The 23,938-nt window shown below is 52.3% G+C and overlaps 1 protein-coding gene across 2 annotated transcripts in view; it reads right to left on the reverse strand.

Annotated features, from left to right (window-relative positions):
* Positions 1–23,938, reverse strand: part of FOXP4 (forkhead box P4) — a 60,404-nt gene that overhangs the window by 30,717 nt on the left and 5,749 nt on the right. For both annotated transcript variants that reach the window (XM_033080111.1, XM_033080110.1), the window contains exons 2-3: positions 10,037–10,238; positions 839–928 (exon numbers count right to left, since the gene is read on the reverse strand). In XM_033080111.1, the coding sequence (XP_032936002.1) occupies positions 839–928; positions 10,037–10,222 (276 nt within the window). In that variant the 5' untranslated portion in view covers positions 10,223–10,238. The remainder of the gene's footprint in view (positions 1–838; positions 929–10,036; positions 10,239–23,938) is intronic.

The following is a 23,938-nucleotide window of genomic DNA, read 5'->3' on the forward strand; positions in this document are numbered from 1 at the left end:
GTAGGAGCCCTGACTAATTCCCACTGCTCCCACCCAGCTGCTGCTCCCCAGCCTGGGGAGTTCTGGGCTCTCCTGACCCCCTGGCAGCTCTGGGATTTGCAGCTGGAGGGCTCAGCCATGTCCTGGCACTCCAAGGCAGGAGAGGATCCCAGGATTGCCCATCCCAGCCTGGTTCCTGCTGCCACCCGGCTCAGCCTGGCACAGGCAGGACCTCCAGCTCTGAGAGTGCTTGTGCTAATTACTTTCCTTTGTTAATTAAACCCACGTGGCTCTAATAAGGTAACCTGCTGTTCTCCGATAAATTTAATTAGCCTGAAGGGAGAGCCCCTCCACACAGCTATTTAAATTGTCACTTCCCATCGCTTGGGCTTTGCTTCTCCCTGCCTCCCCCTCTTCTCCAGATTTCACCCCTCTCCTGCCCATTTTCTGCCCTGTTCCTTTGGCAGAGAAGGGAAGCAAAGGGGAGGTTCCCCACCCCTACAGGAGCAGGATGTGCCCACCCAAAGCCCATTTTCCTGCCAGTGCCACAAATCCCCATCCCAGCTGGGCCTCTGTCCCATCCCAGCACAAAGGATTGCTCCTTTTTCCAGCCCTGTGCCACCCTCACATCACCCAGCATCAATCCTGGGATGCTCCAACCCTGGGAAACTCTGACTATCCCAAAAAGTGACACACAGCGACCTCCCCTCCCCAACCCATTCCCACACATTAAAAAAAAAACCTCCCAAGAAACTTCTGGAGCTTTCCAGAGGATTTAACTCCTGGAGTGCTCCAGCATGGAGGTGACAGGGATTGTGCTGTCCCAGGGAGGGGGTGACAGGGGACACTCAGGGCTCACCTGCACCGCTGGCTGCTTGCCCTCGTTGCTGCTGGGGGAGCTGAGCCCCGTGGCTTGCTGCAGCAGGAACTGCCGAGCCACCTGCAGAGCCTGCAAGAGAGACACAGGGGTGGGCATGAGGAAGGCTCCCTCCTCCTCCTCCAGCTGTTTCTCCGTGTGTTTCAGTCAGGGGATGGGTTTGATGCACAGCGATGCTCCCTCCTGCCACACCAGTTTGACCAGTACATCCCATTAGAGACCACCACTCACCCAGCCCCCCAAGGGGACCAGCCTGTCCTCTTCCAAAAATCCCCACCAGGACCAGCATTCCCATGCCACAGGGGTCATTCCCAACCCCCAGCCCTGGCACAACCACCTGGGGATCCTGGCTGATTTTTTCCACCTTCCTGCTGCCGCTCCTTGTGCCCAAAGCCACTGTGGGGATTGGATTTTATTAACTGGAGCAGCAGAAAGTTCCAGTCACCAGCCAGGTTTGGGTGAATCCCAGCCTGGATCAATCCAGGAACGTGTCTGAGTGGATCTGATGGTGATTCAGGAGGTGATTCAGCAATCCACACAAGTGACCACCATGAAACCTGATTGTTTTTAGGGGGTTTGCCTAGAAAAAGTGATGAGTTTCTTCAAGTTTTTTACAGGGGAAAAAACCAATAGAAATGGATAAAATGCACTTGTGAAAAACACAGGTATAAGAGAGCCATGCCCAACATTGTGGGAAACTGGAGAAAATGGGAAATTAAGGAAAATTCTGTGAAGGGATGAGGAGTTGAGAGAAGTGAGTGTGAGCTGAGAAAAAGAGCTTGGGAGACAGGAAAAGGAGTAAAGCTCTGAGAAAAACAACCCAGAGCTCCCAGACCTGCTTGCTCCTTATTTCTGCTTTACAAGGATTCTTTTCCTTCCTTCTGGGGTTTTTGGGGCACATTTCTGAAAAATCTCCACCCTCCTTTCCCCTCCTCCCAAATCCACTCACAGCCTCAATCCAAACCAAGAGGCACCCACAAAACTCCAACCCAGAGCCCCTCCTCAAATGGAGCATCCATGAAAAGTCTTTCCCTAATTTTAGATCCCATTTCAGGTCCTCCCTGTGCTGCTCTGCACAGGGAACTCTTGGGAAGAGCACATGAAAAGCAAAGGATGGCCCAGCTGTGCCACATCTTTGTTTTGGTGGGAAATCCACCTGACCAACGTGGAAAATGAGAGGGAAATTGCAGTTGGAGGCTGAGAGCAAAGGATTTAACAGACCCAGCCCTATTTTATTTAAAAAATTGTACTTTTATAGTAAGGGGCCCAAACCAAACACCCCAGACACAGCATTGGGCACCTTTTGTGTTTGTCACCATCACATGAACCAGACAGCTCCAAGAAAATCAAAACCTGAGGAATTTTCTAGGTTAATGGATCCTAATTTCCTATTCCTGTGGTGAATTACCAGAGCTGCATCCCAGAACTGTGCACCCAGAGCTGCCCCAACCAATAACTCCCAAACTTCCTTTACCCAAACAATTAAAAACTCAGATCCTTGAGGACAAACACAGCAATGCAGCACTGGGAATCACTGATGGAAAAATCCCATGGTCCAGATCCCGGAGCCGCCTCAGCCCCGATGTTTCCCCACGGGCATTTTATTTTCCCTGTTATTACCAGGGATAGATGTGCATCGGTAATGCGAGCACAAAAACCCTGTGACAGTTATGACAGCTCGAGGTCTGATATTTTAATTACTTTTAGAAATGAAAACAGTAATTCCAGTTAAAAGCCAAGCTGGAGGAATCCACTCAGCGGCAGCAGCTCAGTGCCGAGGCACCCACCAGGATGGGTGATGGAGCTGGGCTGCATTCTACATCCCCACAGCAAATCTTTGAGTTTTAGCTGCTTTTCCAAATAACTTTTAGCAGAGTTTTGGATGGATTTGGTCTCTTCATGTGCAATTCCTGCACCATGTCACAGAGCACACCCAACAATAGCAAGGCCTGAGCAAGGCCCTGTTCTCGCTGGGCCTGCTCTGTGACGTGATGGAGCTGGGCTGCATCCTACACCCCTGCCATTGAGTTTTAGCTGCTTTTCAAAGTATCTTCTAGCAGAGTTTTGCATGGATTTGGCCTCTTCTCGTGCAATTCCTGCACCATGTCACAGAGCACGCCCAACAACGGCAAGGCCTGGGCAAGGCCTGGGCAAGGCCCTGCTCTGTGAAATGCGATGGAGTTGGGCTGCATCCTACATCCCCACAGCAAATCCTTGAGTTTTAGTTGCTTTTCCAAATATCTTTTAGCAGAGTTTTGCATGGATTTGGTCTCTCCACGTGCAATTCCTGCACCATGTCACAGAGCAGGCCCAGCAACGGCAAGGCCCGAGCAAGGCCTGAGCAAGGCCCTGCTCTCGCTGGTCCTGCTCTGTGATGTATGATGGAGCTGGGCTGCTTCCTACACCCTCACCCTTGAGTTTTAGCTGCTTTTCAAAATATCTTTTAGCAGAGTTTGGCATGGATTTGGCCTCTTCACGTGCAATTCCTGCACCATGTCACACAGCAGGCCCAGCAAGGGCAAGGCCTTGCCCAAGCCTGACAAAAACCAGCGCAGTAAGGATGGAAAAAACAGAGGGGAAAAGCCTCAGGAACAGAATTCCAGTGGACAAAAAGTGCTGCACAAGACTTTTCCCCTGGAATTTCTCTTCCCAAAGCCAAGCAGGCCTGGCTGACCCAAGGTGGCAGCGAGCCCCCGGTGCCCGCGCCGCCTCTCAGGGGGGAATTTAATTCACTCCCCGCTGGCTCCCTCACTTTGGTGTGCTCTGAAGCACGAAATTACAAAGATTTCCAGAAAAAAAAAAAAAAAACAAAACACAAAAAAAACCCAACAAAACCCGACATGGCCTCACAATTGCACACAGGGGCCTCTGAGCTGCCCCCTCCCTCCCTGGCTCTGTCCCTGCTCCAGCCCTGCAGAAAAGGATGGAAATGATTTTGGGATGCAGAACACACCAAAGTGAGGGAGCCACCTGTCAGCTGCATTTGTTGCCTGCACAGGGTGAAAGGAGCAGCTTTTCCATAGGAAAATGTCACTCAGAGCTTCTCCTTGGGGCTGGGGAGGTGGGAAGCACAAGGAAGAGTTTCCCTGTGGGAGCAGATGGGATTTTAGCTCTGTGATCCAGAGGGAAAAATTATTTATAACTAAAAATCAACCCATATCCCCCTGTGTTATGCAGGAGTCATCATCCAGAATTGGGAATTAATTCCTTGTGTCAAACTCCTGGATGGTTCCCCCAATCACCAAAGGATCCCAGCAGAAGTTTGAGGTGTCTCAGCCCCAGCCCAGCACATTCCAGGATGAGGAAGAGGATGGACACTGCTGGGGGAGGCCCAGAACTCCTCTGGAATGTGGAACACACCTGGGATTGTGGGGACAGGTGGAGAGGGGTCAGTGAACAGCCCAAAAATTAATCCCACCCTGCCAGGACCTGATCCTGAGGTTTCCCTGCTCCCAGGATCCCCCCAGGGATGCTCCTCCCTTCCCTGAGACCCCAAATCCCTCCAGCTCCTTGGACTATCCCCAACTCCAGAGATCTCATCCTAGAGCAGGGGAGCAGCCCCTTTTCCCAACTTCCACCCAGCCTATTACTATTTTTATATAATTATTTTTATATATTTATTTTAATATAATTATATTATTTATATATTTATAATAGATATATTTACTTATTATTTATAATCATTTTTATGTAATTATAAAATTTATCCTGATTTTTTTCCCCCCTCAGTCTGTGGGGCTGCACACATCCATCCCTGGATGTGCTGGACACTTCTCCAGACTCCAGAAAGGGCAGATTTTGGCTGCTTTTTCCAGGGTAAACACCACAATTTCCCCTTTCTGTCACCTGGCTCCATCCCTGGAAGAGCCCAGGAAGAGCTGCTTCACACCACACCTTGAATTAATGTGAAATTAATCATCCCTGCATTTTCCTCCTCAAAACCTGCCCCAGCAGAGCCCTCCTGACTGAGAAGAAAAGGGTCAAGAGCTCCAAAAAAAATTTGAGAGCATGGAGACATCTATGGGACATCAAAAAGGAGAAGCCACAGCTTCCAACCCCCAAAAATAAACCCAAAATAATCACCAGGACAAAAAAAATCTTGCCTGGGGTATTTGAAAGTGCCTCATTTATCAGATATTTCACTTTATGAGGATGGAGTTTTTAATTCTCCAGCTGGGAAGAGCTCCCCAAAATCAGCTGAGGGAGTTTCCACCCGGATCAGAGCTTCATATGGTGTTTTACCTTCCAAAAAGAGGAAAAAAACACCTGAAAAATTCCATTAAAGCAAGAACTTTGCATGGAAAGAAGGAGGAAGGGAATTCTTATCTTCCCTTTTCCCTCCAATCCTTTTGGAGGGTGGAAAGAGGTTGGGAAGGGCTGTAAAAAAATGGCAAAAAAAAAAAAAAAGGAAGATTTTTTACACTAACCTCATAAAAATGACATCGTCACATTCCAGAATTAGAACCATTAAAACAACACACAGGGATATTTTTAGCTGGATATTAACAGTAAATGATGCCATATTGAGGAGCACTTCCACCAGCCAGCCCTGGCCTTGCTTAACCAGAACCAAATGGCTCCAAGAGATCCAAATGAACACAAAAATGACACAATTCCTCACAGGAAAATGAAAAAAAAAAAGTGGTTTTTACACCCAGCTCTGTGTCTGTGGTTCAGCCCCAGCTGTTCTGCCCTGCTCCAGTGCTCCTGGATTTTATTCTTCTGCTCCTGACTCCTCAATCCTCAAAAGAGAGGGGTTAAACCCAGCCCCACTAATTAAGGGAAAAAGGAAAAAGGTCCTGATGATCCCATCCCATGGGATAAAAGGGGAAAGGGAAAAAGGAAAAAAAGTGGGGAAAAAAAGGGGAAAAAGGGTGGAAAAAAGGGGGAAAAAGGGGCAAAAAGGGAAGGAAAAAAAGGGGGAAATGTGAGGAAGTGGGGGAAAGGAAAAAAAGAGGGGGAAAAGGGGAGGGGAAAAGGGAATAAAAGGGAATAAAAAGGGAAAAAAAAGGAAAAACTGTTCCTGCATTTGTCCTCAGTGAAATATTAAATATGAATCAGGGAAGTGAAGAGAGAGATGAGCTTCACTTAAGTGCTCCGGCCTCGTTTTTATCTTAAATACCCTAATAATAGAGGATTACACAATATATTTGAGATGTGATCACATGTTTTATGGAATGGTATCTCTCCCAGGGCAGCAAAGTGCCTCTCCTCCCCCTCCACACCCTTCCCCAACTCCCAAAAAAGTCCAGTTTGCTCCTTCTCCAAAACAAGCCTTATTTTTGTTTATTCCTCCCCGTTTCTTTGACGTCTGTCTGCAGCACAGTGTGATTTTTTTTTTTTAAGGTATTTTTTGCACCATAAAACAATCCCAGAGCAGCTGGATTTTCTGGATGGTTCCTTTGCCATGGATTTAGACTCAGATTTGGGGATTGTCCCCCTCCTGCTCCTTTGGTTTGCACGGATTTGGGTTCTCCACGTGCAGCTCCTGCTGGGGTTGCAAAAATCTCTTCCTATCCTTTTTTACCATTCCCTGCACCCCAAATCTGCAGTGACCACATCTCTCTGTGCCCCAAATCTGCAGTGACCACATCTCTCTGCATCCCAAATCTGCAGCGACCCCATCTCTCTGCAGCCCATGGGTTTAAACACCAACTGCTGGCGAAAAGTTTTTCACAAGAATTCAGAAAAAAAAAAACCTGGAAAACCCCAAATCGTGGTTGAGCAGCTTGGAACTCCCACTCCCCTAAAACCCCAGAGGATCCCCTAACACAGGGATGTGCCACCAAACTGGAAAATCCCCAAATTGTGGCAGAGTAGTTTGTAATTCCCACTCCCCCAAAAATCCAGAGGATCCCCCAGCACAGGGATGTGCCACCAAACTGGAAAAACCCAAATCGTGGTTGAGCAGTTTGTAATTCCCACTTCCCTAAAACCCTGGAGGATCCCCCAGCACAGGGATGTGCCACCAAACTGGAAAACCCCAAATTGTGGCTGAGCAGCTTGGAACTCCCACTCCCCCAAAAACCCAGAGGTGGGAAGTGCCACCAAACTGGAAAACTCCAAATTGTGGCAGAGCAGCTTGGAACCCCCACTCCCCTAAAATCCCAGAGGTGGGATGCACCACCATCACCTCACTACCCCCATTTCCTTCCTCCACCAGGAATTTGGGGGGGATCCAGCCTGGAGGATCCCCTGGGCAGTGCTGGAGGTCCCTCCACGTTCCCACAGCAACCCCAGGGTGGGTCCCGGGCCGGGGGCTGCCCCCGGTGCCCCTGGGTCACCTCTCCCCTCTGCCAGCCCCGCACAAAGCGGGCGGGAGCTACTGAGGCTTTTCAGCCCCATCCCAGCTTTGAAATCCAGGGATTTAACCTGGAGAGAGAGGGAGGGGAGGAGGAGGAGGAGGGAGGGAGGGAGGAAGGGGATGTTCTTTCCCCATCCCAGCCTGCTCTGCCCTTCAAGGATCTGCCCCTTTCTGGAATGCTTGTGTGGGTTGGGAAGGAAGGAGAAGAAGGAAGGAGAGAAGGAAGGAGAGAAGGAAGGAGAGAAGGAAGGAGAGAAGGAAGGAGAGAAGGAAGGAGAGAAGGAAGGAGAGAAGGAAGGAGAGAAGGGAAGAAAGGAAAAGGGGGGCAAAGGAAAAGGGGGGCAAAGGAAGGATTCCAGGAAGGAAGAAAAGAAGGAAGGAAAGAAGGAAGGAAAGAAGGAAGGAAAGAAGGAAGAAAAGAAGGAAGAAAAGAAGGAAGAAAAGAAGGAAGAAAAGAAGGAAGAAAAGAAGGAAGAAAAGAAGGAAGAAAAGAAGGAAGAAAAGAAGGAAGAAAAGAAGGAAGAAAAGAAGGAAGAAAAGAAGGAAGAAAAGAAGGAAGAAAAGAAGGAAGAAATGAAGGAAGAAAAGAAGGAAGAAAAGAAGGAAGAAAAGAAGGAAGAAATGAAGGAAGAAAAGAAGGAAGAAAAGAAGGAAGAAAAGAAGGAAGAAAAGAAGGAAGAAAAGAAGGAAGAAAAGAAGGAAGAAAAGAAGGAAGAAAAGAAGGAAGAAAAGAAGGAAGAAAGGAAGGAAGAAAGGAAGGAAGAAAGGAAGGAAGAAAGGAAGGAAGAAAGGAAGGAAGAAAGGAAGGAAGAAAGGAAGGAAGAAAGGAAGGAAGAAAGGAAGGAAGAAAGGAAGGAAGAAAGGAAGGAAGAAAGGAAGGAAGAAAGGAAGAAAGGAAGGAAGAAAGGAAGGAAGAAAGGAAGGAAGAAAGGAAGGAAGAAAGGAAGGAAGAAAGGAAGGAATGCTGTGCTCCAGAGTGCAGCAGAGCTGGGTGATTCTGTCTCAGCAATCCAGGCTGGAGCTGCCCCACAGCCACATCCCCCTGCTCTGGGACACCCCAAACAGGGTCCCTGAGCACCCCACAACCCCCCCCACCTCGAGACAGCACCCTTGCAGAGGAGCTTTAACCCCAAATTCCCTGCAAAGACTCATTTGGCTCCCCCCTTGTAAAAGCAGGCACTGGAAAAGGTCAAATCCACCCTAAAAACGGGATCACAAACTCCAGAGAGCTGCACCCCACAAAAACCCCCACAGACACAGAGCTTCAGGCCCACCAGGACAGGCTCCTGCAGCCTTCCCAATGTTTCTTGGGGGGATTTCATAAAGTTCAAGCAGAATGAGGATTGAGTGCTGACACTGTGGGATGAGGGAGCGAGCCCAGCGGCCTGAGAAGCCGGCAGAACGCTGGGTGCTCCCAGGATGGAGCAGAGCCTCCATCAGGCACCTAATTGTCCAAAACTCCTGCTCTGGGGACATTTGTTCCTGCCCCCAGCTGGTGCTCAGCCTGCTCCCTGAAGCAGGAAGATGGATAATCCTCAGGATAGGTCCTCTCCCTTCCCCAGGTGCTGCTGTTGTCGGATTTGTTTTTGGAAGTTCACCAATCTTTAACAATCCCACGTGCCAGCCAGGAACCCACCGAGGGAACAAAATGAAAACATCAGCACCCAGGGAGCATCCACAGGGATGGAAAACCCGATTTTCTGGGGGAGATCCCCTATTCCACAGCCACAATTTGCATCTTTTTGGCTGGGGGGGGGACACAAATCTCCTGTTATCTGGTGGAATTCCAGGAGGGAGAGCAGGCAGCTCCTTGGAGGGGCACTGGCAGCAGCATTACACGCATGATTACCCTTTGGATGCGGGGAACAGGGGCTTAGCAGCGTGCAGAACGCCTGTTATCCAGGTAATGGATTTACAGCACTCCCTACTAAAGTATCAGACACAGCAATTTTTTACAGCTTTCACGCTGGAATTTATGGCTCAGGGAGGCGATCTCCGTACGAGGCGAGGGATCATTGCCTTATTTAGTAGCTGAGCAGGGAAATTGATGTTTTTTTGCCAAAGTTTGTTTGGAAAGGTAACTGCAGGCACGTCCCCAGGGCTCTGAGGGGGTGTGTGTGGCAGGGGACACAGGCAGAGCTGCTGCACACACATGTCACTGTCACACGTGTCCTGGGCCATGTGGGTGAGGCTCAACCTCCAGGAATGGGAAAGCAGCTCCTGGGCAACCAAACGCTCTCAGGGAGCTGCTGCTGCAGGTGTTAGAGCCAAGGGTTTTTTCAGACTGATGAGGGGCAGAGCAGGCAGGACATCCCCCCAAATCCAGCCCACAAACTGCAGACGTGGGACGAGCACAAGCCCTGGTTTTTGTGGCAGCACCAACACCCCACGTCACCCAGGAATACCCAAACCTCACAGAACCCAACCCTGAGGACAAAACAGAGCAAAACCTGGTGCTGTCCCCCCATCCTGGCATCCCCAAACGCCCTCCTGGCTTCCCCAAACCCCCTCCTGGCATCCCAAACCCCACCCTGGTGTCCTCAAACCCCATCCTGGCATCCTCAAATCCCATCCTGCATCCCCAAACTTCATTCTGATGTCCCCAGACCCCATCCTGGCATCCCCAAATCCCATCCTGGCATTCCCAAACCCCATCCTGGCATCCCCAAACCCCATCCTGGCATCCCCAAACCCCATCCTGGCATCCCCAAATCCATCCTGGCGCCCCTAAATTCCATCCTGATGTCCCCAAACCCCATCCTGGCGTCCCCAAACCCCATCCTGGCGTCCCCAAACCCCATCCTGGCCTCCCCAAACCCCATCCCTGAACCCTGCTGCCTGGCTTAAACCAGGTTTGGAAGAACTGCCCATCCTACCTGCTGCTGCTGGAGGTGCAGGAGCTCCACAGGGCTCATCTCCCCGTTGGCCTCGGCTCCGGCAGCTCCGTCCCGGCCGCCCCCGGGGCCGCCCCCGCCGCCATCGGGCTGATTGCTGAGGCTGCTCACCCCGTTCTGCGCCGAGGGCGTGGAGCGGATCGTCTCCGAGGCTGATTCAACCATCATGACTCGCTAGCAGGACCTGGAGAGGAGAGAGGAGAGGTTGAGAATGGGGATGAGATCGCCTGGATGTGCCTGGTCCCGGTGGGATGGGAGGTTGAATGTTGTTTGGGTTTTAGCGGTGTTCAATGCACTCCAAAAAAATTTTTAAAATTAAGGAGAAGCTGCTACAAACACGCTGTAGGTCCCTAGGTGAAGCAAGTGCAACACACTCCTTAGGAGAAGCCACAATTCCAGCTTTGCCTGAGCTTGGTGTAAGGCACAGAGCCCCAGGAATTTGTTGGTTTTCCCCAAATCCCAAAGTATTTCTCAGTGAGAGCACAACCAAAACCCCAGCGAGGCTGAAACCAAGCACAGGGAACCTGCACCTCGGATTCCACTCTGAAAATCCTAACAAAGTCAAAACATTCCCTCCAAGTGCTCCATCTCCCAGCAAACCACCACTTCCCAGCAGGAAAAAACCACCTGGCAGAAGGTGCCAGGCTGAAGAAACCCAAAGGAACAGCAGAGCTGGGATGTGGAAACGAGAGCTCACAGGCTGGAAAATCCTTCTTTTCTCCCAGTTTTTGCTCAGTGCATGAGTGGCAGGTTGGTGAAGCTGAGGGTGCCTTTTTTTGGGAGAAACTCCTGGATTTGGGCTGGCACTGGAGGAAACAGGAGCAGCACACCCAGCCCTGCCACAGAGAAGTGGCAGCAGGGAATGCTGCCTCTCCCTCCTTGCCATCACACATTTCCCTCCATGGAAAAGCAGTTTTATTTCCACTCCCCTCCATCCCAGCAGCGCTCACCCACCACCGCTCGCCGAGTTTGTAACAAGATGGGAACAAAACCGGTGGGATGGGATGAAAAAACACCACCTCCCTTTCTCTTCTTCTCCCTATTTCCCCCCTCCACACCCCAAAAGGCAGCGAGACAAACCAGGAACAACATAATTGCTGAAATGTGGCGTGTAATAATCGCTATTCAGGGGCTGATCATTCATATTAAACAGGGAGCAGCGAGCTGCTCATTTGCATGTTGGAGATTATCTGCATTTCAAAAGTCATTTCCGCAGGGGATATGAGTGACATCCATTCCCAAGGGGAGCTCCTGGCTCCCTGCCACTGTCCCAGGGCTCTGGGGGTGACACACCAGTGGCTGTGGGACAGCTCAAGGTTAAGGGGATTACTGGGATTTGGGTTTGGTTGGAGCAGCTTCCCAAGGATGGGATGCTCACAGGATGCTGCGTTAGGAGCAAAAATCTGGAAGGAACCCCTCACCTTTTTGCCTTAAAATTACATTTTTTTCCTTCCTCACTTCGAATTTCAATGATTTCAAGTTCAGGGATATGAAATTATTGCTGTTCCTGTTGCTGTTTTTCCTCTGAAAGCCACAGGAATGCTCAGTGTCCAACACTCAAACAACATCACCAGGGCTAGAAACTCGTCAGGATTCGAGCAGGGATTTGACTTTTACACGGAGAACAGGAATATCCAGAGTTACAACAGGAAGTATTAAAAAAGGCCAAAAAAAAAAAAAAAAAGAAAAAGAAAAAAAATGGTTTTGGAAAGGATATAAAACTTTCCTGGCTTGGGGCATAAACTGGAGTTTAACTGTTGGGAATTAGGAGGAAATCTCTGCTGGTGGAGGAGCCGTGGGCTCGCTCTGGTGGTTCCAGCCCCTGCCAGAGGCGGGATGCTGGAGCAGATTCCTGCAGCCCTGGTGATTCCCGGAGCTGGGGACACCGGGCCAGCTGAGTTCCCTCTCCAAGTCCTGTAAAACTCCACTTCCCGTTCCCAAACCCCTCTGGGATGCTGGAGTGTCTGGGATCCCGACAACGCTGCGAGGGAAGTCATAAAAGAAAGTCATCATCATAATAATGGAAATATTTCCATTCCTATAAAAAGTTTTACAAAACCTTAAAGAAAAAAAAAAAAAAAAAAAAAAAAGTAAAAAAGTAAGCCGGTGTCTGTGAGGTTATAAAGTGGATTTAAATGAGGAACAAGCACTTTTCCAGCCAGGGAGGACTGGGAAGAGCAGAACTGGGCTGAACGATGCTGGAGCACACGTGCAGCCCTGCACAGAGCCGGGAGGGATCTGCAGCATCCTGCTGCTCACCCCTGGCAGTTCAAACACAGCCAATGTCACCGGGATTGTCCCTGCACAGCACCCAGAGGGCTCCAGGATCAGACCTTCCCCCAGGCACAGAGGCAGGGCCGGTGTCCAGCCAGCCAGGGAGATCCAACAGCACCAGCGGGAAAGGGTGGGCTTGCTTAAAAGGGGAAGGAGGAGCCCCCTCCAACGGCGACAGCAACAGAAGCTGCACAAATGGATCGTTAATTACCATTAATTACCATTTCAGACTCCCGAGCTCGGCGCTGAACCACTGCTCTGCCTTTTTTGTTCCCCCCTTTCATCCAACCACGCACCTTCCGCAGGACAAAGGCGAGGAAACGCAGAATTGCAAACGGAGCAACGAATCCCCCTGCCTTCGGCGGGACCGTATGGCAACGAGGGTGTATTAATTACCGTGGCTTTTAATTAACAATTGCTTCATCTGAGCAGTAACATTTCCTTGACATCCCCCGACTGGCGCTGCCCCGCGCGGAGCACGCGCCGTCCCAGCCATCAATCGCGCTTTATTGACATCCATCCCTCCCGCAAACAGGCACCGTCCCTGGGCTTTCCAATTAACACCTCCGCACTCTCTAATTAGCGCAATTAACAGGCTGATGGATGCCCGGAGCTTCCCTGGGAGGGAGGGGCTGGAGCAGGAGCTGGGGTCCCGCTGTGGGTGCCACGATTCCCGTGGGAACACCTCGAGTGCCAGGAACCTTCCAGAAGGGAAGGATCACCATGGAGCTGCCCCAAACCACGCGCTCGAAGCGATGGATGAAGCAGTGATTCCCCCCACAAAAAGCTCCCAAGGAATTTTGGGCCGTGCAGACCCGTCCGAAGCGACGCCGCAGCTCCACCTGATTCCACAGACACAGAAATTCAATGGCATTTCCCATTCCCTGCTTCCCCTGGAGCAGCCACAGCCACACCACGAGCTCCTCAGAAACCTCTGTCCCAACACCAATTCCAGGGCTGTACCCATGTCCCAATTTCAGCAGCTTTCCCTATTTTTCATCATCCTCACCACCACAACCCTCCGTAATTTTGGGCTGCCCTTCGTGGGTCAGACCCAGTGTCACCTCCACCCTGCTGTCCCTGTCCTCAATTCCCCATCCCTGACCACTGTGGGTGACCCTGCCCTGGGTTTCCCCAGCCACAAACTCCAAGAGCTCCTCAACCATCACCCAGGAGGGAGGGATGAGGAAAAGCAGCGGGAAACACCGCTGGGAAAACTCTCCCATCACATCTCCACGGGCTGGGACACGACACAACCGACACTGAGACGTTCCAGAGGCTGTTTCCCTCCTTCCCAGCACATCCCAGCCCCAAAGCAGAATTCCAGAACTTTCCTCCCAGCTCCAGCCTCGCTGGGATGCAGAGGGAGCCTCTCCCCTGGGTACCGGCGGATCCTAAAGCAACACAAACCCAGCAAAAACCCCCAAAGTCCTCAGAAATCTGCAGGATGCTCCTCTGCACAGCTGGAAGGAGAAGAAGACTCAGAAAAGTTGGATCCCAGGCACTGGATCTGCTCCCAGCTACAGAAAGTTGAGCAACCTGCCCGTCCTGCTCCGGCAGCGCGAGGCTTTAGGAAGCGGCTGCTAATCCTAAAAGGCTTCGGCTGGAAAAGAAGCAGCAGCACGGGATTGCTCCAAGAGTGGCTTTTTACCCTTTAATTAACACATAAACACATGGAAATGTGGAAAGGGGATTAAAATAAAAGTCTGGGGGAGCTGAGACGGATCCGGAGCATTACTGTAAATTAGAAGATATTTAAGGAACCAGGGGCTGGCTAAGCCCAGGCACTGCTTTAATGGGATCTCACCTCTGGGCACTTTCATCTCCCACTTTCATCTCGCTCCCAGCAACTTCTTTGGGAAGAGACAACCTCCAGCTCTTCACCTTCACCCCCTGGCTCTCCTCACCTGCCTCGGTGCCAGCCCAGCCCAGCCACGCTTGTGGGCACCAGTGAGAAGCATTTGGTGCTCTGAGGAAATCAGGGATGGCCACAGTGAGGTTCTGTTCCCCCCAAAAATCGAGGATCAGAGAGCTGGAGAGCAGCTGGGAGCGTGAGAACTCCACCATGGGATTGTTCTGTGCTCCTGGCCAGCCCCACCTGCCCCTCCAAAACCTCAGAGCATCCTTTGCCCTCCAGAGCTGCCCCACAGCACATCACCTCACACAAACCATTCCCAGAGACACCAATGCCCGCCTGGCACCTCTCCCATTCCCTGCCAAGCTTCCAGGAACACAAAACCCCTGCCAGGGTGGGCTGGAGGTGCTGGGACAGCGGGGATGCTGCTCCATCCCGGAGCACGTGCCGGGCACCGGGGCTGCTCCTCCATCCTGCTCCATCCTCGCTGTGCTCTTGAAAAGATTAAAAAAAAAAGGAACCCCACTCCATCTCATTAAGAAAGTAAACACAAGAGCCGTCTAAGTGTCTAATTAAGCTTCTAATTAGTCCCTGCTTGTTACTAATGCAAATTAGATTACGCCGCTTAACTACAGCATGTCCACAACACCCTTGTTAATTGCGGCCTTTTGAAATTAAATTACTCCCTAATTAGCATATCAAAGCCATTGATTCGGAGCCAGGAAAGATGAGGGCAGGAGGAAGCCGAACGCCAAGTTTTGTTAATCAGGGGCGTCTAATTAAATAGTGACGTGGAGCACGGGGCTCCCACCTCGCTGCTCCGGAGCCAGCACACGTGGGGACCCCGAGCAGGGCAGCCCTGGTGGGGGCTGCTGGTGTCTGATCCACCAGGGATCCCTCTGGGGTGATGGATCCTGCTGGGCTGGGCTGCAGCACCTGTGTCCCACCAGGATGGGATGGAGATCTCCATGACCTGTGTCCCATCAGGCTGGGATGGAGATCTCCATGACCTGTGTCCCATCAGGATGGGATGGAGATCCAGCTCCTGTGTCCCATCAGGCTGGGATGGAGATCCAGCTCCTGTGTCCCATCAGGCTGGGATGGAGATCCAGCTCCTGTGTCCCATCAGGCTGGGATGGAGATCTCCATGACCTGTGTCCCATCAGGCTGGGATGGAGATCTCCATGACCTGTGTCCCATCAGGATGGGATGGAGATCTAGCTCCTGTGTCCCACCAGGATGGGATGGAGATACAGGACCTGTGTCCCATCAGGTCAGGATTCAGATCCATGATCTGTGTCCCACCAGGATGGGATGGAGATCCATGACCTGTGTCCCACCAAGATGGGACGGAGATCTAGCATCTGTGTCCCATCAGGTCAGGATGGAGATCCAGCTCCTGTGTCCCACTAGGATGGGATGGAGATCCATGACCTGTGTCCCATCAGGTCAGGATGGAGATCCAGCTCCTGTGTCCCACTAGGATGGGATGGAGATCCATGACCTGTGTCCCATCAGGATGGGATGGAGATCCATGACCTGTGTCCCATCAGGATGGGATGGAGATCCATGACCTGTGTCCCATCAGGATGGGATGGAGATCTAGCTCCTGTGTTCCACCAGGATGGGATGGAGATCCAGCTCCTGTGTTCCACCAGGTCAGGATTCAGATCCATGAACCTGTATCCCACCAGGATGGGATGAAGATCCAGCATCTGTGTCCCATCAGGTCAGGATGGAGATCCAGCTCCTGTGTCCCATCAGGATGGGATGGAGATCCCTGACCTGTGTCCCACCAGGTTGGGATGGAGATCCATGACCTGTGTTCCATCAGGCTGGGATGCAGATCCATGACCTGTGTCCCACCAGGCTGGGATGGAGATAAAGGACCTGTGTCCCATCAGATTGGGATGCAGATCCAGCACCTATGGCACCTACCAGCATCAGGGCTGGTACCTATGTCCCATGACCCAGGATGCAGTTTTGGTACCCATGTCCCACCAAATTGGGATGCAGGTTTGGTACCCATGTCCCAGCAGGTTGGGATGCACATCCAGCACCTGTGTTCCACCAGGCTGGGATGTAGGAGCAGAGCCTGGTGTCCCATTAGGGATGCAGATCTGGTACCCACATTCCAATGGGTCAGGATGAAGGTTTGGCACCCAAGCTCCATCAGGCTGGGATGCAGATCCATGACCTGTGTCCCATAAGGTGGAGTTGAAGGTCCAGTACCTGTGTCCCATCAGGTTGGGATGCAGGTCCAGTTCCTGTGTCCCAGTGGGTCAGGATGAAAGTTTGTCAGCAGCGCCCCATCAGGCTGTGATGGTTTGTCACCAGTGCCCCACGAGGTTGGGATGCAGGTCTGGTACCCACATCCCATGAGGTTGGGGTGCAAGACCAGTATCTGGTGTCCCATCAGGTGAGGATGCAGCTCTGGCACCTCTGTCCCAGCACTTTGGGATGCAGGCCCAGTACCCAAATCCTGCAGGATGCCCACTGGGGCCAAGGGCACACCCCAAAATCCAGGCAGCCCCCACAGGGCTCCATCAGCCACTGCAGTGCCAGGTCCAGCCTGCACCCCCTAATTTCTCATCCCCCTAAAAACCTGCCCAACACGATCCAAATGGGAATTTAAACATCCCAAAACACCCTCTCTGTGCACATGGATCAGGGTCACCCTCTTCCCCAGCCCCCAAAATCCTTGGTGACCCCACAGAGGAGCAGGAGAGGCCCCTCAGTGAGGACAGGCAGGGCTGGAAGAGCCCAAATCCCAAAGAGTCAGATCCCAAATCCAGCTGGGCACAAGTGAGGGGACAGTGCAGGGAACAGCAGGGATGTGACACCAGGATCCTGACACCAAATCACATCAGGCTGGGGGGACACAACCCCTGATCATCCCTGAGGAGTCCTTGGAAGGGACACCCCCACCAAACCCCCTCAAGAAAATCAAAGCTCTGCTCTCCCCAACCCCAAATTCCCAACTGGACATCGACAACGGAGCCACCAGGGAAGAGGCTGCATCCAAAGGCACAACCACTCCAAGGAGAGTGAAAGTGAAGCCTAATTTTGAAGTTATTCCAATAACTTCCTGAATGACCCAGTTCTTCCCATTTTATAACTTTTCCTCTTCGTTTTTTTTCTTTTTTTTTTTGTTTAAAGAGGTGGGAAGGGAAAAAAAATAAAGGGACGAAGATTGGAAAAGTTTAATAGAGGGAGAAAAAGTCTATTAAAAAATAAAAAAAAATAAGGCAGGCAGCCTGTCTCAGGGGAAGAGCTGAAATATTAAAGAAAGGAAAATCGCTTCTCCGGCTGCCGAGGCAGAGCAGGAGAATGGAGCGGCTGGAAGAGAAGGAATGGGGCACTTTTAATTGAAAAAAGGGAGATTCAAATGAAATATCCAATATCCCCCGTTAAAGAAAAGAAGAAAGACGGACCTTGGCTGCTGAGAAATTGCTAAAAGCCCCAAGTTTTCTTTTTCTCGGAAGTTATAGGAAAGAGGGATGAGAGAAAGGAAAGGAAAAAAGGGTCTTTCATCGAGAGGAACTCAGGGGGAATGGAGGAGGAGGGCAGAGAGAGAGAGCAAGTTTAATTCATTTATTTTATTTTATGAGTAAAAAAAAATCATATATTTAAAATAAAAAAAGGCCGAGTTTTATAATGTCCCAGTGTTTGGAAGCAGCAGAAGGGAGCGGAGAGGGGGGAAAGCAACTAAGAACAGAAGGGCCGGCTCCAACCACCCGCCGCACGAGCCTCTCTCCCAACGAGATTCAATTAATTGATAACAAGAGGCATCAAATTAATTTTTCAAGGATGTTAGATTTTGATGAAGGAAAAAATCTCTCTGATTTTAATCGGGGCGGCGTTTAAAAGGCATAAATGAATATCCCTTTCTAATCATCTGAGGCGCCGAGGAAGCACCAAGCGGTTAACGTGGAAATTCAAATCGTTTAATTGGGGGGGAAAGAGGGGAGGTGGCCGTGGTGGGGGAAGGGGGCCTGGGGTTTTCTTTTTAAAGAGCTTTATGAAGAAATTATTTTTAAAAAAAAAAAAAATTATATTTCTTTCAAGCATCTTCGTTCTCCCCCTTCCCAGCCCCGAACGCAGCCGCACTTGGAAAAACCCATCTCGGAGCTTTCTGCTTTTGAATAGAGACTGCTCCCCAGCACAATCTAATTAACAAAAATGATAATGAAGATGGTGGGGAAAAAAAATTCAGTGGGAACAAAATTAAAAAAAAAAAAAAAAAACCTCCTCCAAACTCCTGGAAAAAAAACCAAACCCGTGGGATGAGGTGAGATTCACGCACAGCTCCCGGCCATCGCTCTGCACTTCCACATGGGATCAGGGTTTAGGATTTGGGATGAGGTTTTCAGCACAATCCCCCCCCAAATCCCATTAAAATAATTAGCAGCAGCTCCCATCGCTGGTGTGGGATAGAGCTGCAACCAGCACAGCAGTTTTCCAAAGGTTTTTCCAGCATCTCTCCGTAAATCCCGGCTCGGTTCAAGCCTCTCCCACATTCCCAGTGCCTGGCTCGCACTGGTTTGGACACTCAGGAACTGGGGACACATCCCCTGGTGCAAATCCCACCTGGAATTCCTGCTGCAGCATCCCGGAGCCCTCATATCCCACCTGGAACACAAAAAACCTCCAGCCAAAATCTCCTCTGTGCATCCAGAGCCCTGATCCCACCTGGAGCACGCGGAATTCTCCAGAAAAAATCTCTGTACCTCCTGTTCACAGGCAGGATGGTGCCACAGCTGCTTTCCAGAGCCTGGGACACCTGAGGAAGAGGAGGGATGGAGGGATGAAGGACACTGCACTGTGGGAGTGAGGAAGAGCAGGGACACAGGAAAATGTCCAGACTCCATCCCTGGGAAGGGCAAAAGCTCCCTGAAAAGGGGAGCGATGGGGAAAGCTCAAAAATCAGAATAAACCCCAAACTCCTGGAGCTTCCCCTGCCCCATCCCCTCAGGAGAGGCTGCAAAGGGCAGGGATGGAGGCAGGGAGGAGGAAATGCCCTGGAGCAGGTGAGGGATGCTCTGGAATGGGATGAGGAGCGATCCAGGGCTGGGACTCGCGTCCCATGTCCCACCCTGAGCAAAAGCTTCCAGCTGAGTTCACGGCAAGTCAGACTGGAGGCTGCTAAAAGTCTCTCCTGGGCTTCAAATAATCCAGAGGGGAGGAAAAAAGACAGGCATGGTACCTATGGAGCAGGAGGGATGCCCAAGTTTTCCCAAACTCCGTCACGTCTGTGCAAAAATCAATGTGGGAACGGCTCTGGTTACTGCTCTCCACGGCAAATCCCATTTCTGTGCAGGAACAGGCCTGCCTTCCATCCAGAAACGATGCTGCTCACGAGGAGGGAGAAATAAAAAAGGCTTTGGAGGGGGGAGAACCATCCTTGGGCATTTCCAAACTCCTCAAGTCCGTTTCTCTTCGTGTCCCACGGGAGGCAGCGTGACCCGAGGCCGGCTCTGTCTCAGCTCCACACTTCCAAACAGCTCCCCTGATTTTATTCCTGCACATTTTGGCTTCTCCATGGCCAGCCTCAGCATCTCCTGGTTCCTCTGGGCACCTGCCACCCTCACAGAGCAAACCCAGCTCTGACAGCTCGGCTGGGAATAACCCAGGAGGTTTCTCCACTAAAACCTGGGAGCAGCAGGGCTGTGCTGGGATCCTGCCCTGGGAATGCTGCTGGGAGGGCACTGGGATGCTGCACTTCATATCTGGGAGAGGCAGGAGCATCCCTTGGCTGTGGGAAGTGCTTCCCACCAGGAGTCAGAAGGTCCCTGGGGTGCCCTTCTCGGTGTCACCGCGTCCTCTTGCCAGCAATGTCCCCTCTGTGGTTCTTCTGCAGGAATCCTGGAGGTGCTGCCTGGCCCAGCGTGGATGGATGCCACAGGAATGGCAGCAGAGCTCTTCCATGGCTGCAGTGTCCCAGCCTGGCACACAGGGAAGGGATCAGGTCCCACAGCATCACTCAGGGTCACGCTCAGCATTCCCAGCTCGTGCTGATCCAGCTGCAGCATCCCCACAGTGACAGCAAGCACAGCGTCTTCCCAACCCAGCACAGCCCTGGGACAGAGCTGGGCAAAGTCAATCCACATCCTGCTCATCTCTCCTGGGAATGGTGAGATCCCAAAGCCCAACTTCAGGGTGTGCTGGCCTCCAGGTGGCTGCTGCTGCTCCAGCTCGGTGGCCAAGGGAGCCCTGGGCACTTTCTCACTGCTGTGGGACACACAGCACTGTGCAAATTCCAGGGATTACTCCCAGGAAGGAACTGGGCTCCCTCCACTCCTCCTAAAAATAACCCTCATCCTTTAAAAATATTAATCAATGATTCACCAAGTGCTGCCACCCTCGTGCAGAGCTGGGGTGCTGTGAGCACCTCTGGGTGCTGGGGCAAGGAGGGGCTCCATGTCCCTGTGCCCACCTGGCTCCCAACGAGCCTGAGCAGGACTCACCACCAGACAATTCAGCTGCTTTTTTAGAACAGATCCCAAAAACCCTCAGCTGAGGGCTCTGGGTGACCTCTGGGTGCCACCTTTGTGCCACAGCTGAGCCCCCGAGTCCCTGCTGGCAGCCCAGCCCCATCCTACCTCTCCCGTGGCACAGGGGCACACAGAACTGTCCCCACAGTGTCCTGGGTGGGCACAGAGCGCTGGGATCACCACTGCAGGACACGCTGGCACAGGGGCTGGCACAGGTACCAAGCCAGGGGACATCCCTTGCTGTCCCCCAAACCAAAAATCGTCACACGGTGGTGAGGGAAGGCAACAACACCGGGACACAGAATCAGAGAAGCTGTCAAGAGGACACCAAATCTCTCAGGGACACAAGCCACATCCCTGGCCCTGTGTCCCCAATGTCCCCTCCAGCCCCAGCACACTTCTGCCCATTTCCAGGAGTTTCCAACCCCCAGTTATTATTTTAAACCTCCATTCAAACCCAGCAATTCCTGCTCATTCCCGGAGTGTCTGTGTCTGTAACAGACCCAGGCTGCAGTGTGGGAGCTTGTGTGTCCCCTCTGAGGGGACAGAGCTCTGTCCATCCATCCTTTTCCCACAGGGATGGCCACAGCCCTGTGTCCTCCTGCAGCTCCATCCCAAATTTCCAGCTGGAAATTCAGCAGCAGCGACGCTCCCGACGCATCCCCTGCTCCAGCACGGTGGGGACACGAGGGACCAGACCCTGCCCAGAGCCAGCAGCACCCCCAGCTCCCTCCCCCTGCACACCCAAACAGCACAGATTATTTTATTTTACTATATTTTAAATCCCCAGCCCCCCAGAGCAGGGGATCCCTCCAGCATTCCTCCTGCCCAGCACGGCCACGCTGCCGGCGCCGCTGGAAAAGCTGTGGATGCAGGGATGAGGAGGGGTTTGATCCATGGGGCTGCTCTGACAGCTCCAAAGTCTGACCCAGACTTGCAGCCACGGCTCAACTCCCCAGGGAAAATGGGATTTGTTCAGTGGGAGCCCACCAGAATCAAAACAGAGATTTCACAGGATTTGGGAACAGGCCCTGCCACGTATCCTTTAATAAATAAATCCTGGGTGAAAAGAAGTGGGAATAACCCAGACAGGGCTGTGCTGCTGCATCCAGAGGGGCCTGAGGATGCAGAGCCCAGCCCTGAGATCCATCCCATGGGAAGGAGCCGAGCTGGACCCTGCAGCCCCAGCACCTTTGGGTTTCGCTTTGGGAAATCAAATCCAGATCCCAGCTCAGATCTCACTGCTGTCACTTCGGAAAACGGGGATGAAGTGAAGGTTGTGCTGTGCCAGAAATCCATTCCCATGGTTTCTCCATGCTCCCACCCCTCACAGGATGGATTTTGGGACATTTCCCCCCACCTCTGAGGGAATCTCCTTTCCCCAATACACACAAAAAGCCAAAATTGCGGAGATCTGCCCCAATTCCTCCTCTCCTTCACCTCCATGGGGGAACAAGGGCTCTGCTGCCAAACCCCACAACCCTGAGTGCTTTGGGGTCAGGGGGACAGGACTGGGTCCTGCTGGAGAGGCAGAATTGAGGAGAAGAGTTTTGATTGAGTTCTGACAGGCTGAGACAAACTGGGAGCAATGGGATGAACAGGAACATCCCCCCTCCTCCCCCTCACCCCCCCAGCCCCAGCTTTACCCACCCAGCAGGTGACAAGGACCCAAAAGAGGAATTCCTGTCGATTTCGAGGGTTTGATTTATTAATGGAGAAGATTTGTGGCAGCCTGGCTCCCCAAACCCCGCTCGGGCAGAGCTGAGGCTGAACCCAACCCCATCCCAGAAATGCAGCATAAAAATCCATCCAGAAAGCTGCAGGGAAAGCAGGCTGGGATGTAGAGGAGAAATGTAAATTCTCACGAAATAATCCCAGAGAAAGGCAGAGCTGGAGACTTTCTAATCCCACCCGAATCCACCTCGGTAAAAATCCGGAGGTTTGCAGCTCTGCCCAGCCCAGCACATTTCCAAAATGAACATTTCCTGCCTCAAAACTTACAGGACACTTCTCCCCATGCCTTTATTTGCTCTTCTTCTGTTTTTAACAGGCCTGGTGATGCCGTGTTTCTCTCCCTGATCCAAGTTACCCCGTGCTCCAGGGAATTTCCTTCCCCCTGCCAGGTCTGGCAGCATCCTGGAGGAAGGACCGAGCTGCTGGGAGCCAGAAACCCTCCTGGGAGCTCAGGGATCCTCCCTGCTGGCACCAGGGACACAGCCTGGCGAGGGGACACAGGAGAGCTCCTCTCCCTGCCCAGCACAAGGTCTCTGCCCAATATTCAGCCAAAAACTCCAGATCCTCAACAAGGAGTTTCAGCTCTGCCAGGCATTTCCTTGGGTGGCTCCTCCAGCCCTGCTGTGACCACTCTGAGTCCCCAAAGCTTTTCCTGAGGCTGCAGTGGGGCTGTCCCCTGCCGTCCCTGGTGAAAACCCAGGAGCTGAGGAAGCCCCAGGTCCCTGCAGGCTGTGGGGACATTCCTGCTCCAGGGCTGTGTGGCAAAGCGGGATCCCCCATCCCAAGGGATGTGCCGTGATCCTGGCGTGGGATGGGAGCCCTGAGCCCAGTGCCAGCTCCAGGACTGTCCCTGAGCCTTGGGGCACCAGCAAAGGGCACTGGGGACACATCCCCACTGAATCCAAGGGGCTCCAGAGGGAGGGAACTGCTGGGAACTCGGGATCCCAGCTCATCCCTCGCTCCGTTCTGCACCGAGCCTCCAACCCCGAGCCCTCCTCCACTGCTCCCTCTTTTTCCCAAGGTTTTTCCCAGTCCATGACAGCTTCTCCCAGGTGGTCCCATCCACATCTGGGGGCCTGGGACTCACAACAAGTAGCAAAAAGAAAATCGCTCACCTAAAATCTACGGGGTGTGGAACAAAGCAGGACCGGAGGAAGCAAGGGAAGGGTCGGAGGGTTTGGGATCAGAGCTGACAAATCCTCAAGGAAGCTGGCAGTGGGATGCTCAGCCAGGAACCTGGAATGGCACCGGTTTTGTGCCTTTTCCAGCCTTGGAGCAGTGAAATCCCTGTGGATAACCCCAGCTCTGGCCCAGGGCTGCTCCAAGGAGTCGTTCTGTGAGCACCTGCTCGGGGCGAGCGCCTCATCCCAGCCACGGATCTGCGGCTGTGGAAACGGGAGCAGCATCTCCCCGAGCTCCAGAGCTGCCAAACCCACCCTGCACAGCACCCAGAGCACAAACCCACCCTGCACAGCGCCCAGAGCTGCCAAACCCACCCTGCACAGTGCCCAGAGCACAAACCCACCC

The sequence above is a fragment of the Catharus ustulatus genome, chromosome 25, assembly GCF_009819885.2.
Source record: "Catharus ustulatus isolate bCatUst1 chromosome 25, bCatUst1.pri.v2, whole genome shotgun sequence".
Taxonomy (NCBI): domain Eukaryota; kingdom Metazoa; phylum Chordata; class Aves; order Passeriformes; family Turdidae; genus Catharus; species Catharus ustulatus.